Consider the following 18,391-nt stretch of genomic DNA (forward strand, 5'->3'; position numbering starts at 1 on the left):
ACGAGGTTGTGAATACGGAGACCGAAACATGTAAACTTTTTATACGATCGTATTTTATAACCAAAAAATGTAATATATTATTCCACGCACCATAATTTTTTCAAAATTAAAAATAAAAGTATTGTAAAGTAGCGTGAATTTACTTTGTCAACCATCGATGTTTCTAACACATAATTCGAACAAAAAAAAAAATATTTTTATATAACGCAATAATTAAGAGAAAATAATAGAAAATTACCTCTTTATTTGAATTTCGTTCCCGATCCCAATTAACAATCTCTAACCCATAGATATTTATTGCAATGCACTTATCTATTTATAACCAAACTTCTTAAATAGACTAGTTTTGTACCTTAGTTATGGTATACATATATTTATATAAATACAGCAGGGCGAAACAAGGGCAATGACAAGAACAGTAGATATAATTACTGTCCCTAGTTGTATTTTAGCTAATGGAGAAAAATTTATCCTCACTTCCTTTTTTATTTTTTATTTAAACTAAGATTTTTCACCTGTAAATTAAATGAATATCTCTAAATAAAAAATGGCGCCAAAAATAATATAATAGTTCATAATTAAACTACTTCTTTAATCTAAAAAAGTTGAGAGAAAAAAAAAAAAAAATTAAAAGTTGAAAAATGCAAAAGAAAAAAAGCCAACGCTGACTTTGAGAAAAGAGTGAAGGTGTCCATAAATGAGGACCTTTTCATAATTTGTCTTTTCTTTTCATTGAATATTTGATTAAAGTGTAAATTCCGTTTGTATGAATTGTAATTTAATTTAAATAATTCGCTAAATATTTTATTTATTTTTCAAAAAATTTAATTTTATCTTTTAAACTATTTAAATTGAGAGTAAAATCTCGAGAAGTCAACCAATATAGAAATGTTTTGAGCAAACACATTTTCTTTTCAAGTCTTTTAATATTTTGTTAATATATTTTTTATTTAATAATTGAGAGTATAATTTTGAAGAGTTAAATTAAACTAAACCTTAGTGATGAAAAATATAGTTTATCTTTTACAATAATTTATACGAAAAAAAAGCAAAAGAAGAGGCTTTTGTAATCTCTCTCCTAGTAATGAAAGAAAGTCAACGGTGTTCCTTCCCCACTAGCTTCTGCTTTTCCTCTGTCCTTTTCTGGAACATCTGTCCGACCTCACTCATTGACTAAAACTACCTCTTGCTATCCTACGCCGTCATGAGCTTTTATCCTCTGCATTTCTCCTATTTCCCTATCATAGCCTCTTCAACTTCACATCATCCCTTCCATCCTTTATATTTATTTTTTTCTTTTGACCATTTCTCGTGTCAAATAATAATTTATAATTTTACGATTTAATGAAAATATTGAAAAAAATTTATAACGTCGATTTTTAATTGTGGACATATATGGAAATTCGGATGAAAACGACAATATATTAATAAAAAAAAATTAATATATGCTGAAATTGTTCCTTTTTCTCTTCGTTTATCATTACGTTACAAATAAAAGTGGGTGACTTTAGGTCGATGTTTAGTGGTAGACATGTATGGAAATATAGATAAAAATAGCAATACGTTGATCGAAATTTAATATATTTTGGCTTTGCTCGTTCCTTTGCTTTTTCTTTTATCAATATTACGTTACAAATAAAAGAACGGTGATCCTAAAATCCGCCTTTAATTACGGATGTATTTCTTATTTTCTTTCTACTCACTCAAATATTACATTACTAAATTAAAATATTATATAATATGCATGAAAAAATTAGATGAGTTAACTCGGGAGACAAATTTTATTACGTAGGATAACAAAGAAAAGAAAGAATGGTACGAAAAGTAAAAAGGTTCCGAACAAGACGGAGATTAGTCCTCGGGTGCAAAAGTTTAGTGGCCGTTGATCGGGAAGACTTGGGAGTTTGATCTGTGTGAGCGAGCATAGAGGAAAATTACCCAAGAAATGGATAGTATTAAAAGGGAAAAGGGAGAGTGGAAGATAATAAAAAAAAAAGGCACATAAAACTCGGCCTCCGCCACCACCATAAAAAGCTCTGCCCCCTCCCTTCTCTTGTAGTCAGCGTCGTTCATATTCCCACTCCCAAAAGCTAAAATCTCTCTCTCTCTTCTGTCTCTCTCAAGCTCTGACTCTTGAAAATTTTGAAAACCCCAAATTCCCAATCCATCGTTAATCAAAGAAAAGCCCTTAATCATGGAGTCTCTTCCTTCCGGTTACCGCCCCAACATTGGCGTTTGTCTCATCAACTCTGATAGTCAGGTCTGTTTCGATTGTTTTGTTTGTTCTATGATCTTGAAGAATTTGTGATGAACTGATTGCCCATTTCTCTGCCAGATCTAGGTACATGTGTGAATTTTGTTTTCCTTTTTTGGGGTTTTTTTTTTATTAATATAATGTTGCCATTGTAAGAGTAGAGCTATGCTTAATGTTGACTGATTTTTGTTTCTTAAGATTTGAGGATTTTAAGTGGGTGTTGTAGTTGTTCTGTTTTTGTGTTCTTTTTGTTGTTGTTGAGAATTATATGGATGAAGAAAGATTGCTGTCTCAATCAGATTTGTTGTGCAGGTTTTTGTGGCGTCTAGACTGAATGTTCCAGGAGCGTGGCAGATGCCTCAGGTGATTTTGAAATTTCCTTTCTTCTTTTCTCTGCTTCAGTTTGAAATTTTGTTTCATTACTCAAAATCTCTACATGGGTCAGTTTTAGTTCATGGGATCATACTGTTGGTTTCCTTATTTGCTTAAATCCTGTTCAATTACATGAATTTTTGGACTCTGGTTAGTTGTAAACTTGTAAGATGTTATGGATTATCTGCCCTTTTGATTTTGAGGTATCGAGCGTTTCACGGTTCGAATCGGAACTGCTATAATTTGGCCTGTGATCGAAGAGGAAAGCTATAAACCTAGATAATTTTGATGTCATAGCCTTAAACTTTGAAGGTCATGGCTGATTTGGGACATATTGTTGTTAAAATAAACAAGAAGTTATGAATCAATATCTTGAGTACCATCATGATCCAAGACCGTTATTGTAACCGTCCAAGCCCACCACCGCTAGCAGATATTGTTCTTTTTGAATTTTCCCTTTCAGGCTTCCTCTCAAAGTTTTAAAACGCGTCTGCTAGGGAGAAGTTTTCATACTCTTATAAAAAATGCTCCAATCCCTTCTCCAACCAACGTGGGATCTCACAATTCACCTCTTTTCGAGGCCCAGCGTCCTCTCTAGCACATCTTCTGGTGTCCACCCCCTTTGATATTCTGGCTCTAATACCATTGGTGGGTCCCACATCGGTTGGGGAGAGGAACAAAGCATTCTTTACAAGGGTGTAGTAATATCTACCTAGCAAATGCGTTTTAAAACTTTGAAGGGAAAGCCCAAAGAAACAATATCGGCTAGTGGTGGGCTTGGACTGTTATAGTTATTGTAGTTCTAAAGAATGGTGGTTGCATCGATATAACGATGTGATATAATGGTATTGAGATTTATGGATACCTTAAATTGCAACAATGAATTTGGGATGGATGCCACTACAAAGTTCCAAAATTATATAACATTCATATTTACCTAAATCCTCTTATAAAAAACAAAATAGCTCTCTTTGTTAGAATTCTTTTAGAAAACTGCGTCGGTTATGAATTCAAAAAGTTCGGTTTGATTAAATTGGCTATTTTCTTCAATGATTTGTTTATTTTAGGGAGGTATTGAGGATGGTGAAGACCTCAAACTGGCAGCTGTTAGGGAACTGAAAAAGGAAACTGGAGTAGTGTCTGCTGAGATCGTCGCCGAGGTATTACCTTAGTGAAGAAGCATTAAACCGACCATTTCTACAGCGTTTTCGAAGTTGCCTTAACAATGGTACTCAAATAGATTCAACAATTTACATTTTTTTCGGTTAACAGGTACCCAAATGGTTGACTTACGACTTTCCTTCTGCTGTTAAGACGAAAGTCAATCGTCTCTGGGGCGGACAATGGCATGGACAGGCTCAAAAATGGTCTGTTTTTCTGTCTGTCTGTCTTTCTTCATCTAGTTGAAACCAAACTTGGACAGGATTGATGTGTGTTCTTGTCTGCATTTTTTGAACGTACAACAGGTTTCTTATGAGAATGACGAAAGACGACAGCGAGATTAACTTGGACAACGATGAAGCCGACGTAGAATTTGCAGAGTGGAAATGGGCAAGCCCCGAAGAGGTTATCGAACAGGTCGTTTAAGAAGCTCACTTGATAACGATTTTGAGTTCTTTGTCTGTCTGTCTGTCTTTCTTCAAAGTTTTGTTTTCTTTTTCCTTGATTTTCAGGCTGTGGACTACAAGAGACCAACATATGAGGAAGTAATGAAGACTTTTGCAGCATACCTCGATGGAAACAAGATATCTACCAAATGTAAATCATCAAAGTGGTGAATGGTGAGGAACAATGGTGTTCTTACCTCAATTTTTACGAAGGAAAGGAAGAAAGAGATGGATTTGTAAATGGGGCAACAGCTAGCTACAAGAACTGCTTCCTTTTATGATTTTGTTTCAATAATTGAAATTTTGTCGAATTGCTTTAACAGTTTGTGGGGGAAATAATTGTGGTGTTTCTTAGGAGATTTGCAGATCTGTGTAAAGAAAAGGGAGGTAGTGAAATGAAATTGTATCAAAACTGTGTGAACTTTGTGATATTAATTAATGTAACAAGCTTTCGAAACTTGTTTTTGCCTCTTTTTATTTCATTAGTTCAGCTAAGGCGAGTGTAACATTCCAAGCCTACCACTCACAGATATTCTCCACTTTAGCTCGTTACATATTGTTTATGGTTTTAAAAAGCATCTACTAGGCAGAAGTTTCCACATCTAATTGATGTGGGATCTCACAAACTACTGCCTTTGGAGACCCAGCGTCCTTGCTGACACGTTGTCCACTGCTTTGGCCCGTTTACCATAATGGAGTTAACGAAGTAAGCCCAAAGTTAAAATGTTGGGCCCAAAATGAACCAAGCCCAAATTTATTTTCACAAACTAACTTGTAATTTGGAAAATACAAGTAAACAAGAATTGATGTAACCGATAATCTGGCGACACGTGGTTGAGCATCATCCAATCATTTATCTATGTAATATATGGGGGAAAAATGAGGAGAAAAATGAATTTGGATGTGTGGAGGAGAAAGATAATCCATTTAATGTGTGAGAGAGAGATGAATGTGGATGGGTGGAGAGAGAAAATCAAAAGTCAACGAGATGATTTATTGAAGGAGAGAATTAAATTTCACAATTTTTAATTTTTTAATTTTTTAATTTTTTAATTTTTTAATAAATGTTCATTATTAGTAAACAATATAACAATATTCTTAATTCTTCTAATTAAATTAATATTGCTAAATTTTATTAATACCAAACAAAATGTATAGATAACATTAAATATTATTAATAAATAAAATAATATAAAGTCAACTTTAAGTACATTTTTTCTATTTTAAATTATTGTAGGGTGAGCCAAATTCATTATTGTTTAATTTTGAGTTTGTGTTAAAAAATTAATTTTAAATCAAATTCATTATTAATAAATAACATAACCATAATAACAATAAATATTAATACAAACCCTAATATATTAGTAAAATTAATTATTTATAATCCATTAAAATGCATTATGTATACATATTTGATTGTCGTAATTACTAAAATTCCCGTTTAAATTTATAATCCATTAAAATGCATTATCGTTTATATATTTAAAAACAAAAAATCTGAACATATATATTTTTTTATTATATTCATTTCAATTTTTTTCAGTTCAAAAAGATGAAAATTTATTTGAAATAATTTCTTAAATTTACTCCAAGAAATGAATTATTTAATTTATTATTGTATTAATTAACCAAAAAAATAAACATTTTTTTGCATGAGGATGAATTTAGCAAAGTAATAGAGGCCCAGTAATAAAAAAATTTAAAAAGGTTAAAGGGTAAAAATGTAATTTTACATATATTTAGAAGCACTAAATAACCTAAAAGATGGTATCAGATGCTTGATTGATATTCTAATATACGAAACTTTAAGACAGATTTTATCAATTTGGTCCTTAATATCTTAAAATCTCGACTTTATTTTAAACGTATTAAAATATTTAGATTAAGTTATTAAAAGAAAACATTTAAAATGTTACGTGGATTAGAAGGAATAATCGGGGAGAAATATTGAGTTTGAACATGAAAATAATTCAATAATGCATCCATTTTTATTGTTTAGTTAATAAAATTTGACAAAATTAAGGAATAGAGAATTTTCAATACATTAAAAAAATAAAATTTGATTATTGTGGAAGATTGACGTTGATCAAAAATAAAAAAACACGTTACATTGACGTGGCACAATAAGGTTCGTTACAATCCAAAAAAAATCTCCGTCGTTGAATTTTAAAAAAAAGTCAAAAAAAAAAAAAAATCATTCAATTTATTTGAAAACGACGCAGACTTTAGGAGATAAAAGAGAGGGTTCTACCAGAGCTTCAACTCAGTCTTTAATGGAGCCATTGATCACTCAACTATTTCTTCATCCTTTTTTTGGCCTCTCTTCTTCTTCATATTCCGGCGACCTCGCCGCCACCAGAAGTGGAGTTTATACGGTTTTCTATTTCGATTCCCATTTCTCTTGGCTTTGAAAACCATCAGGTCTCTCCAGAGGAATAATCAATCACACACACGCCTCCGTGGACCCTCACAAGGTTAGTTTATTCGCTTTAAACGGTTTGCTTGTAATAAAAACTTCAGAGGATAGGATAAGGCCCGCATTTCGAGGGCTCCGTTTGTTTGTAGTTAAGGGTTTGATTATTTGTCGTTTTCCTTAACCTAGCACTCTGTAATGGATGATTGTGTTCGATCGTATGTCACTTTCTTGCGTTGAACCTTTCCGTTTCGATCTGGGCTGACTCCTTCAATTTGGGGGGAAAATGAAAATAAAAGAACGCTTCAGTAATGTCAATCGTTTATGAATATAATTGACATGAACTATTTATTTCTTGTTTTTATGTCACTACTTCATTTGTATTCTGTGCAATTGATTTGAACTTTTGTCATTGCAATCAGAATATGGTTGAGAAGGAATTTTTCACTGAATATGGTGAAGCTACTCAATATGAAATTCAAGAACTTATAGGTAGAGGGAGCTATGGAGTTGTTGCATCTGCCATAGACACTCATTCTGGTGAGAAAGTTGCTATCAAGAAGATAAATAATGTCTTCGAGCATGTTTCTGATGCCACACGTATTCTAAGAGAAATAAAGCTGCTCCGATTTCTCCGACATCCCGATATCGTTGATATCAAACATATATTGCTCCCTCCATGTAGAAGGGAGTTTAAAGATTTGTACATTGTTTTTGAATTGATGGAGTGTGATCTTCATCATGTACTCAAGACTAATGATGATCTCACCCCTCAGCATCATCAGTTTTTCTTGTATCAACTTCTTAGAGCCTTGAAGTATATACATTCAGGTTAGGCCTCCATTTTTTGTGGCTTTGATGAAATATCTTTCTACACACTCTGAGGTTTTGACTTATTTTGGGCTTTTACAGCGCATGTGTTCCATAGAGATTTGAAGCCGAAGAATATACTTGCTAATGCTGACTGCAAACTGAAGATTTGTGACTTTGGACTTGCGCGTGCATCTTTTAGTGATGCCCCGTCTGCCATTTTTTGGACTGTATGTGTTTCTACCAAGATAATAAATGGTTTAAACTCATTCTATTTATAAGTTGAGATCTGGTTTGATTTAATTGACTGACTTTAATCACTTATTACAAGGATTATGTGGCTACTCGATGGTACCGTGCTCCTGAACTCTGTGGTTCTTTTCTCTCAAAGGTAACTAAAGGGTATCCTGCTCAACGTTCTACTTTCCAACCACGCTTCTTGAATATTTGCTGTGTGTAGTTGGTGGTTTTGTCATGTCTGTTCTTTATTTTTGTTGTCTTGTGAGATCCCACATCGGTGGGAGAGGAGAACGAAACATTTCTTATAAGGGTGTGGAAACCTCTCATATGTAGATGCGTTTTAAAACCGTGAGGCTGACGGCGATATGTAACAGGCCAAAACAGACAATATCTGTTAGCGGTGGGCTTGTGCTGTTACAAATGGTATCATAGCCAGACATTGGGCATTGTGTTAGCGAAGATGCTGGGTCCCGAAGGAGGGTGGATTGTGAGATTCCACATTGGTGGAAGAGGGGAACAAAACATTCTTTATAAGGATGTGGAAACCTCTCCCTAGTAGACGCGTATTAAAAACCTTGAGAAGAACCCCGAAAAGGAAAGCCTAAAGAGGACAATATATGCTAGCGGTGGGCTTGAGCTAATACAAATCCTGTGTTTATTATGACACTTTCATTGGCTATTATTTGTAGTATACACCAGCTGTTGATATTTGGAGCATAGGATGTATATTTGCTGAAATGTTGGCAAGCAAGCCTTTGTTTCCTGGGAAAAGTGTTGCCCACGAGCTGGATCTAATAACGGACTTGCTCGGTACCCCTTCGGCTGAATGTATTGCCAAGGTTTCCACTTCAGATTTTATCTTTATATTTTTCATGTATTGGGCTCTGATCCTGAATATAGACTGACATAGTTTTTACTTATAGATTCGTAACGAAAAGTCTAAAAGGTATTTGAGTGGCATGAGAAAAAAACATCCAATTCCTCTGTCAAGAAAGTTCCCCAATGCAGATCCACTAGCTCTTCGTTTACTCGAACGTCTGCTCGCATTTGATCCCGATGATCGTCCTTCTGCAGAGGAGGTGGGATCCAGTGATACCAATCTTTAACCCTTTTGAATTATCCTCACTTTTTGCAGAACTTATTAATCTTCCATGTCCTTTTGTGTAGGCATTAGCTGATCCATACTTCCATGGACTGGCAAATCTGGAGGATGAACCATCCAGGCAACCCATTTCAAAACTCGAGTTCGAGTTTGAAAGGGGAAAGTTGACACAAGATGATGTCAGAGAGCTTATTTATAGAGAAGTAGGAGTTTTTTACTTTCGGATTTTATGCAATTCTGCTTAGTTCACTCAAACTATCCTCTGAAATGCAACAGATTTTAGAGTATCACCCTCAAATGTTACAGGGCTACCTTCAAGGTTCTGGGAGTCACTTCTTGTATCCCAGGTATCAAACTCATACTGATTTATGAATGTTTTATCAAAAGAGAGAATATTAATTCATTTTCTCTACTTCAAATGTTTAAATTAGTGGAATTGATCGATTCAAGCGTCAATTTGATAATCTTGAGGAACGTTCTGGTAGAGTTGAGAGAGGCACAGGCAGTCCACTTCTAAGGAAGCATGCCTCCTTGCCTAGGTATATATAATCATCGTTTTTTTTTTTTTTTTTTGTTGGTTTAACATCACTCTCCTGCTTGCTGATCTTTGAGTACCATAGGGAGCGAATATATACACCACGAGATGAAGACGATGATGAAAAATGTATATCGGAACGGAGAACTGCAGCGCTTCGAAGCCCTCCTGGACCTGCTTGTTCATTAACTGCTCAGAATGGTTCTGTTCATGTAGATTGCAATAGCTATAACCTGTTGAGGAATGCAAGTATAAGTTGTTCTAAATGGGTGGATTAACTGGGAAGGCTGCACTTAGAACTTTCAATTTTATTACTAAGTTGTTGTTTTTCTTAAATTCTGCTAAAAACATATGTTTTATACTCATTTAATGTAATGAGTATCTTTGTCTTATATGATCTTTTGAACAAAATTAATAAAAAAAATAATAAAAATTAAAAAAATGAATGGTCGTTGATTTTTAGGTGACTTTGTGGAGAGTGAGAGCTTAGCGAAGTCAATGCTCCTCTTCTTCCCCTCATGGAATCATTTCTGCAGATCTGAACTCAACAATTCATCATGGATTCAACCAATGTTCTTCTTTCTGTCTTCTTCTTCTTGTTCTTCGCTTCATTTCCAGTTCCAGCCACTTCATCTCCGCCATTTTTTCCGGCGGAAGCTCTTCCCACCAAATCAGGCTATCTCCCGATCAACCCCACCACCGGCTCCGCCATTTACTTCGCCTTTTACGAAGCCCAAACCCCAATTTCTTCCATCTCAAAAACCCCTCTTCTGATTTGGCTCCAAGGCGGCCCTGGCTGTTCTTCCATGATTGGCAACTTCTTCGAGCTGGGTCCATGGCGGGTCAATTTCCACAAAAAAGAAACCGACCCTGTTTCCCTAATCCCCAATACAGGCTCGTGGAATCGAAGATTTGGGGTTCTATTTCTCGACAATCCAATTGGAACTGGCTTCAGTATTGCAGCAACCAAAGATGAGATCCCTAAAAACCAATACTCTGTTTCTAAGTATCTTTTTTCTGCAATTTCTTCGTTTATCGAGCAGGATATTACGTTTAAGAATCGACCCATTTACATAACAGGGGAGAGCTATGCAGGGAAATATGTTCCCTCAATTGGGTATTACATTTTGAAGAAAAACCCCAAATTACCTGTTGATAAGAAGCTCAATTTAGCTGGTGTAGCCATTGGAAATGGGCTAACAGATCCCATTACTCAAGTAGCCACTCATGCGTTGAATGCATACTATTCTGGGCTGATTAACGAAAGGCAAAAAAAGGAAATGGAAATCGCTCAATTGGAGGCTGTGGAGCTCACTAAAAAGGGGAATTGGAGTGAGGCCACAAATGCAAGGAGCAAGGTCTTGAATTTGCTCAAGAACATGACAGGATTAGCCACTTTGTATGATTATACAAGAAAATCTCCTTATAATTCTGAATTGGTAGCTGAGTTCCTGAGCTTCAAGGAGGTGAAGAGGGCATTGGGAGTGAATGAGTCCATGGTTTTCGAAGAGTGTAGCGATCTTGTTGGGGAGGTTTTGAAAGATGATGTGATGAAGAGTATGAGATATAAGGTTGATTATCTGGTGAAGAACAGTAAGGTATTGGTTTATCAAGGGCAGTTTGATTTGAGGGACGGCGTGGTTTCAACGGAGGCTTGGTTGAAGAAGGTGAAATGGGGTGAGATTGAGAGGTTTTTGGGAGCTGACAGAAAGATTTGGAGTGTTGGAGATGAGTTAGCTGGTTATGTTCAGAAATGGAAGAGTTTGAGCAATGCTGTCGTGTTGGGAGCTGGTCATCTTGTTCCTTCTGATCAAGCTTTGAACTCTCAAGCAATGATTGAAGATTGGGTGTTGGAGAAGGGGGTTTTTGGTGATGATAATGCTGAAGAGAAGAAGCCTTTTGGTGCTAATGATTTTGGGGTTTGGTGATATAAAAAAAATGTATGCTTATGATTCCGATGTTGGACGTTAATCTATGAACAGGTTTTATATAGACCATATAGGCCGATGAATCCACACATCTCGATTGAAAAAGAATCAGTAAAAAAAGAAAGAATTGAAAATAATCGTATGGGATGTCCTTACTGATAGTTAGGTATGCATACATTTTGTTTGTTCTATGATAGTTGTGTATGGTTCATGTCCTGCGTGTATTAACATACACTATTCCACTTTTCTTTCTTGGTGAGGTTGGATTCATAATACTTCTTTACACAGGGTGAGTTCGTTAAAGTACCCTAGGCCTGAGTAAAGACTAGCGTATGCTCACACTACTAAAAAAGCAACAAAAAGGAAAAGAACACAAATAATAACTTAATGTACGCACCCGTACATATCATGCTAGAGAAGTAATTCATGATTATCTGATATATACCATGCATGCGGTCCTACATTAAAAATCACAGTTCAATAAGATGATAGATACAATACTTTCATGCTTATTGTGAATTATATTCATCGTTAGACGTATATATATTCATAGTATTTCATTCATGCTATTGTAAATGTAAAGCATATGATCATATCAACATAACAATCATAAAGAGCCAGATAAATTTCATTAGAATATTATAACATAAACAATAACATGCAAGTGAACCCACATAGTACGTGTTAGTCATGCATCAATCAGTTTCATCCAACCTAGCCCGTACGTACTGTTTTAGACTCAATTTGGTGCTCCTAAGCTTACTTTGACCAAACATTTCTAAGTTCAACTTCACGTGATCCAATTTCACCTACAATATTTATTCATTCAAAAAATCGAACTTAGCGTTCATCTATCAAAATTTTCTTATCAGTTTAAATTTAGAAAAGTCCGTCGTTACATTTACACTTACACTTGTTTAATTCTCTCTAATCTAACTTAAGACTAAAGAACACTTTAATTATCTCTAAGCTACTATCAAAGATGAAGATATGATTTCTAAGCAAAGCAGCCATTTGAAAAACCCATTTAAGGAACCATAAGACTCATAGTCAATTCCACAAGCATACATTCAAAGATTCAAGTCCCTTGAATTATAATGCAAGACACCTTTAATTTGTGACATAAATTTATGTGAAATATGCTTTCCTCTCAAGAAATTACCACATCCTTTTTCGAAAATGATATAACCAAGCGTAATTAGATAATAATAATCGGGAATTAACAATGGCGAAGATAACACACACACATATATATATATATATATATATATATATATATATATATATATATATACCAATAATCAGCAAATTGAGTTAAATGTCTGTAACATTTCACCAATCTCTTAAGACAAAGTACAAAGACAGTCAACTTCAAGTCTCATTGCTCTTCTTCTAATCCAAACCTCTCTCTCCTCTTGCTTTCCATCTCTATAAATATATACCCATCCAAACAAACTATAGAGATCTGGCTCCAGCTTTTTCGTATTCGATTTGAACAATATTCGACGACCGCCCGCCATGTTGATATCGATATCTTCTCGTGTTCTTGTCTGTGTTCTTTTGTTCGTCGTAGGCTGCGTCGATGCTGTAGAAATCGATGAGGAAAAGGTTGTTGCGTTCATGAATTCATGTTCAAATTTAGTGTTTTTTTTTTTTTTTTTTTTTTTTTTTTTTTTTTTTTTTTTTTTTTTTTTTTTTCTCATTGTGTTTGCTTTTTTTTGCAGAAACATTTCATTGTTTTCCTGGAAATGAAGCCTGGTTTGAATGAGTTTGATGCAGTGGAAACACATCTTAATGTTCTCATGTCAGTGAAGGAAAGGTGGGTTAGGTTATTATAGGTTTATTTTGTTTGTGTAATTTATTATTGACCTAATGACCCGAAAAATTGGATCAATTCAATCCAATTAGTACGGTTTGAATTAGATTCAAATAAATGAAAATTTTATAGTTGAATTGGTTAATCGGTTTCCCTGAAACTAGATTAGGGTTGCTTACGATACAATTATCACATGTTTAGAATTTTGTTCGTACTTTAATAAGGGTTATTTTGATTTAAAAATGTACCAAACTAGACCTAATGCGACTAACAAACCCTCTCGTAGATCAATAACAATTAAAATAGCATATTTATTTTTAATTATTTGATTTCATATAACAATTATGAAAATGATAGTCATATTACTACGACAACTTTAATGAACATAGTCGTATCTTCATAGCTATGTCGAGGCGGAGGAGTCGATGGTGTATAGTTACACAAAAAGCTTCAATGCCTTTGCAGCCAAGCTTACTGAAGAGGAAGCCCTAGCATTGTCAAGTAATTTTTATATTTATATGCAAGTCCTTTCTCCTTGCTTAATTTGCTCTTTAACCCCTAAAATTTTATAAGCTCTCTTTCTAGAGCTCATATTCTTCTTAATTTGCTCTTTACCCCCTCATAGTTTATAATCGTTAATGTAGAGAGGGAAGATGTGCATCACGTGATTCCAAACCGCTATAGAAAATTACAAACAACACGATCATGGGATTTCATCGGATTGTCTTCTCATGCCAAGAGAAATTCCAAAGAGACAGATATTATTGTGGGTTTATTTGATACCGGTAATTTCTCAACTGAATTATTTTTTAAATTTTAATCAAAAATTTATTATTAATTACGTAAAAAAATTAAATTTTTGACTAATTAAAATCAATTTTTTTAAAAAAGATTATCTGTATAATTTTGATAGAAAATATATAAATTATCGTTTATAATAATTAATAATTTAATTACAGGGATCACTCCAACCGCTGATAGCTTTAAAGATGATGGGTTTGGTCCTCCTCCCACAAAATGGAAGGGCACGTGTCACCATTTCGCCAATTTCACCGGCTGCAACAAGTAATTTCCATTTTTTTACTTTTATTTCACTTATTATTATTATTATTATATTTTGCACGTGATGAATTATTCTTTATATTTTTAAAAAAATTATGAAATTATTCGTCACAAAAAATTTGTAATTTGTCTTAATTATCCTCTTCCTTCTATGATTTAAGTAAAGATTAAAATTAAAATTTTAATTTAACCCAAAAAAAAAAAAACATTAAATTTTAGTTCAATTGAATTTTAATTCAAACTGTTATTTATTTATTTGAATCTTGTTATATGTTGAAGAAAACTCATCGGAGCAAGATATTTCAAGCTCGACGGCAACACCGATCCGGCCGACATCTTGTCGCCGATAGACGTCGATGGCCACGGCACGCATACGTCCTCAACGGCAACAGGTAATGCAGTTGCCGGAGCCAGCCTCTCTGGTCTGGCCAAAGGAACTGCCCGTGGAGGCGTGCCGTCAGCCAGAGTTGCCATGTACAAGGTCTGCTGGGCTAGCACTGGGTGCGCCGATATGGATATTCTAGCCGCCTTTGACGCTGCCATACATGATGGCGTCGATGTCATTTCAATATCAATCGGCGGCGGCGCCTTTGGCAATTACTCCGATGATTCCATCTCCATTGGGGCGTTTCATGCCATGAAGAAGGGTATCATCACCGTGACCTCCGCTGGAAACGACGGCCCGACCCCCGGCAGTGTCGTTAACCACGCGCCGTGGATTGTGACGGTTGGGGCCAGTGCGATTGATCGGAAATTTATCAGTCTACTAGAGTTGGGCAATGGGAAGAACATCTCGGTAAAGTTCATATATATATGTTTAGCTCAATCAATTGTCACCTTGAACATAAACTCTCGTGATTTTATTTTAGACTTTCCAAAAGATCTTATTGAGTATTCATTAATTAAAATCCTAAACTCTTTTCCAACAATACTTTGCTAGTACAAAGTATACTATAGAGTCGAACAACTTTTCTTTAATCAAGGCTCGACTCATTCTCTAAAGTCCTTAAACAAAGGGAGGCACGACTCCTTATCTAAAGTCCTTGAACAAAGTACACCCTTTGTTCAACACTTAGTCACTTTTGACTACACCTTCGAGACTCACAACTTCTTCATTCAATATTTGAGGATTCTATTGACATGACTTTAATACCATTTAAGAATCACGGATCTCTACAATAGTATGATATTGTCTATTTTGAGCATAAGATCTCGTAGCCCACAAGACTTCATTAAGAGGGCAATAATATCGGATAAAGTTGGGCTTTCCATCAATTTAGTTAATGTCAAAATCTTATGGCAACAGGGAGTAGGGATAAACATATTCAATCCAAAGAAAAAAATGTACCCATTAGTGTACGGAGGGGATGTGGCGAGGGGCGCAGGGAACAGAGAGAGCGCAAGCCATTGCGAGGAGGACTCGCTTGATCCAAGCAAGGTGAAGGGCAGTCTTGTTTTCTGCGAATTGATCACTTGGGGCGTTGATTCTGTTGTCAGTGCGCTTGGTGCCAACGGCGCTATCATTCAAAGCAATGAGTATCTTGACAATGCTAATATCTTCATGGCTCCTGCCACCATGGTTAGCAGCTCTGTTGGTGCTGTTATTCACTCCTATATCAAGTCCACCAGGTAATCTGTGTATAATTTGGGTTACCCTTTGAGTCTAAACGTTGATTAAACTAGGCGAGTGTTTTAGGATTTGATTTGAAAACAGAACCCCCACGGCAGTAATATACAAAACCAGGCAGCTCAAAGCAGCAGCTCCTATGGCCGCTTCCTTCTCTTCTAGAGGCCCAAATCCAGGCACTACTCGCATTCTTAAGGTATGTCAAAATACAAAGGTTCATTTTGGGGGAGGGATTTTGACTTATATTAGATAGGGGAGGATAACAAAGGGGTTGGGAAACTTCCATGTACTAAAAACTTTGAAGGGATGCTCGAAAGGACTCCTGGAAAGGAGAATGAAATATTATTTTATAACGGTGTGGAAACCTCTTTAGACGTTTTTTAAAAACCTTGAGAGGAAGCTTGAAATGGCTCTGTTGGGGAGAAGGATTAAACATTTTTTATAAGAGTGTGGAAACCTCTTCCAAACGTGTTTTAAAAACTTTGAAGAAAGCTCGAAAGGACTCCATTGGTGAGTAGAACGAAATATTTTTTATAAAAGTGTAGAAATTACAACAGAAGCATTTTAAAAATCTTGAAGGGAAGCTCGAAAGGGCTCTATGGAAGAGTAGAGCCAAACATTATTTATGAAGGTGTGGAAACTTGTCCAAATGCGTTTTACAAACCTTGAGAGGAAGCTCGAGAAAGTTCAAATCCTACAATATTTGCTAGCTGTGAGTTAGATGGTTGGGTATGAAAAATAGTTTGCCGATGTGTTGCAGCCGGACATAGCAGCGCCCGGAGTGGACATATTGGCCGGTTACACGCCGCTGAAGTCACTAACAGGGCAGGAGGGTGACACCCAATTCTCCAAATTTACACTCATGTCTGGCACTTCCATGGCCTGCCCTCACGTCGCAGCCGCCGCCGCCTATGTCAAGTCTTTCCATCCTCTTTGGTCTCCTGGCGCCATTAGATCCGCCCTGATCACCACCGGTACGTTCTCTCTCCAGTCAATATGTGGTTTCAATTGGTCAAGATATCATACATTATAACATCTCTGCTTCTATTATGAAGCGAGTCAGATCAGCCGACGGCTGAATCCTGATGGCGAATTTGCATATGGCGCTGGCAATCTAAATCCATCAAGAGCCATAAATCCTGGCCTAATCTATGATCTCAATGAAATGTCATACATCCAATTCCTTTGTAGTGAAGGCTACACCGGATTTTCGATCAGCGTCCTCACTGGAACTAAATCCATAAACTGCTCTACTTTAATCCCGGGGCATGGACATGACTCTCTCAATTATCCAACCTTTCAACTCAGGCTCAAGAGCCCTCGACGAGCGATGTCCACCGTGTTCCGACGACGAGTCACCAACGTCAGTCACCCCGTATCTGTCTACAATGCCACCATCAAGGCTCCCCCGGGGGTGGAGATCACGGTTACACCAAGCACATTGTCATTTTCACGGCTGCAGCAGAAGCGGAGCTTTAAGGTGGCTGTGAAGGCCAGTCCTTTGGCGTCGGGGAAAATGGTGTCAGGTTCGGTTGCTTGGATCGGAGCTCGACATGCTGTGAGAAGTCCAATTGTTGTTTATAGCCCTGAGGATGAAGAAGTATTTGTAAGGGAATGATTGGAATTTTCTTTTGTTATCCTATGTAAGGAACCAAAGACAATTTGAAGTCATTTGAATCAGAATACAGCAATACAACGTTGTTACACAAATATTTGTGTGGATACTTTGTATTATTCTTTGTTTTCAAGAAACTGTCATTTGCTTTCTGAAAATGGTCGTTCTTTTGCTCTCTCACTTCTTGAGCCTCTCCATAGGAGTGTTTGTGTTGGAAGGAGAAGGTTTCTAATAACTCGAGGAGAATAGGTATGGATTTTGAACCATTTTTTTTTTCTTTAGATCCATGATTTCTAAGGAATAATAGCTTTTTATAAATGGTTCGTGTTAAAGAAGTTATTTTGATAAAGTTTCATGAAAAAGTTCCGAAGAGAAATCGTTCGGGAGTGAGTTCCGATCAAGTTTCAAGAATAGTAAATTTATTGATTCTGCCCCATCTCCGAATGTAAGTATCTTCTGGCGTGCACAAAATCAAATGAGATTATTTCTTTTTTAGATAAATGGATCAAAACAAAACAAAGTTGAATTGAATTATGCAGAAGAAAAAAAATTAGGAAAAGTATACCAAAAAAAAACAAAAAAAAAAAGTCAAATTCTAGAAATTCTGAAATTCTTATAAAAAGCCATGAACATAAGCTATTGTGGGATTCAAAGGAACCACAGCATTCTTATAAAAATCCATGAACATAAACAATTGTGGTTAGTTCGTAATATTTTTTAATAATGAGGATATAATTCATCTATCAGTCGTATTTCTATGATTTGAAAGGATATTTGGACTTTAGAGCTTTGTTAGGTCTGATACTACTGAAAAATGAATGATTAGGTCTTCCAATTAAAATTCTATGGCTATTCCAATATGAAGAGCATTGTAGTTATTAGTTTCCAAGTGGCTGGAAATGGTTGAGGTTGGCCTTCATTGGGAGCTATCAAAACCAAGGGTTTGATAGTACAAGAATTGGAAGACCTAATCATGGTAACGTAGTGTTGCTATCCACATCCAAACTCCT

At 35.7% G+C, this 18,391-nt stretch overlaps 4 protein-coding genes across 5 annotated transcripts; all 4 read left to right on the forward strand.

The window, feature by feature from the left end:
- The first annotated feature begins 1,980 nt into the window (after positions 1–1,980).
- Positions 1,981–4,690, forward strand: LOC111488683 (nudix hydrolase 25). The gene is made up of 6 exons (XM_023136579.1): positions 1,981–2,260; positions 2,567–2,617; positions 3,694–3,786; positions 3,899–3,993; positions 4,093–4,204; positions 4,300–4,690. The coding sequence occupies exons 1-6, from the start codon at positions 2,195–2,197 to the stop codon at positions 4,402–4,404; spliced, it is 522 nt and encodes a 173-aa protein (XP_022992347.1). The 5' UTR covers positions 1,981–2,194; the 3' UTR covers positions 4,405–4,690.
- Positions 4,691–6,479: 1,789 nt separating this feature from the next.
- Positions 6,480–9,725, forward strand: LOC111477952 (mitogen-activated protein kinase 9). 2 transcript variants are annotated; one of them, XM_023121974.1, is made up of 11 exons: positions 6,486–6,707; positions 6,836–6,954; positions 7,069–7,477; positions 7,559–7,686; positions 7,788–7,847; positions 8,386–8,535; positions 8,620–8,775; positions 8,864–9,001; positions 9,075–9,145; positions 9,230–9,337; positions 9,419–9,725. In XM_023121974.1, the coding sequence occupies exons 3-11, from the start codon at positions 7,072–7,074 to the stop codon at positions 9,609–9,611; spliced, it is 1,410 nt and encodes a 469-aa protein (XP_022977742.1). In that variant the 5' UTR covers positions 6,486–6,707; positions 6,836–6,954; positions 7,069–7,071; the 3' UTR covers positions 9,612–9,725. The 2 variants fall into 2 exon arrangements, with proteins under 2 accessions (XP_022977733.1, XP_022977742.1); XM_023121965.1 differs by lacking the exon at positions 6,836–6,954 and having other exon boundaries at positions 6,480–6,707.
- Positions 9,726–9,790: 65 nt separating this feature from the next.
- LOC111477961 (serine carboxypeptidase-like 50) lies at positions 9,791–11,452 on the forward strand. The gene has a single exon (XM_023121988.1). The coding sequence runs from the start codon at positions 9,891–9,893 to the stop codon at positions 11,259–11,261; it is 1,371 nt and encodes a 456-aa protein (XP_022977756.1). The 5' UTR covers positions 9,791–9,890; the 3' UTR covers positions 11,262–11,452.
- Positions 11,453–12,601: 1,149 nt separating this feature from the next.
- LOC111477941 (subtilisin-like protease SBT4.14) lies at positions 12,602–17,476 on the forward strand. Its single transcript, XM_023121952.1, has 10 exons — positions 12,602–12,869; positions 12,986–13,080; positions 13,481–13,578; positions 13,722–13,862; positions 14,037–14,142; positions 14,419–14,935; positions 15,446–15,768; positions 15,854–15,962; positions 16,527–16,740; positions 16,822–17,476. Exons 1-10 carry the CDS (start codon positions 12,780–12,782, stop codon positions 17,382–17,384), a joined length of 2,256 nt encoding a protein of 751 aa, XP_022977720.1. The 5' UTR covers positions 12,602–12,779; the 3' UTR covers positions 17,385–17,476.
- Positions 17,477–18,391: the final 915 nt, after the last annotated feature.

Source organism: Cucurbita maxima, unplaced genomic scaffold, assembly GCF_002738345.1.
Source record: "Cucurbita maxima cultivar Rimu unplaced genomic scaffold, Cmax_1.0 Cma_Scf00001, whole genome shotgun sequence".
NCBI classification, from domain to species: Eukaryota; Viridiplantae; Streptophyta; class Magnoliopsida; order Cucurbitales; family Cucurbitaceae; genus Cucurbita; species Cucurbita maxima.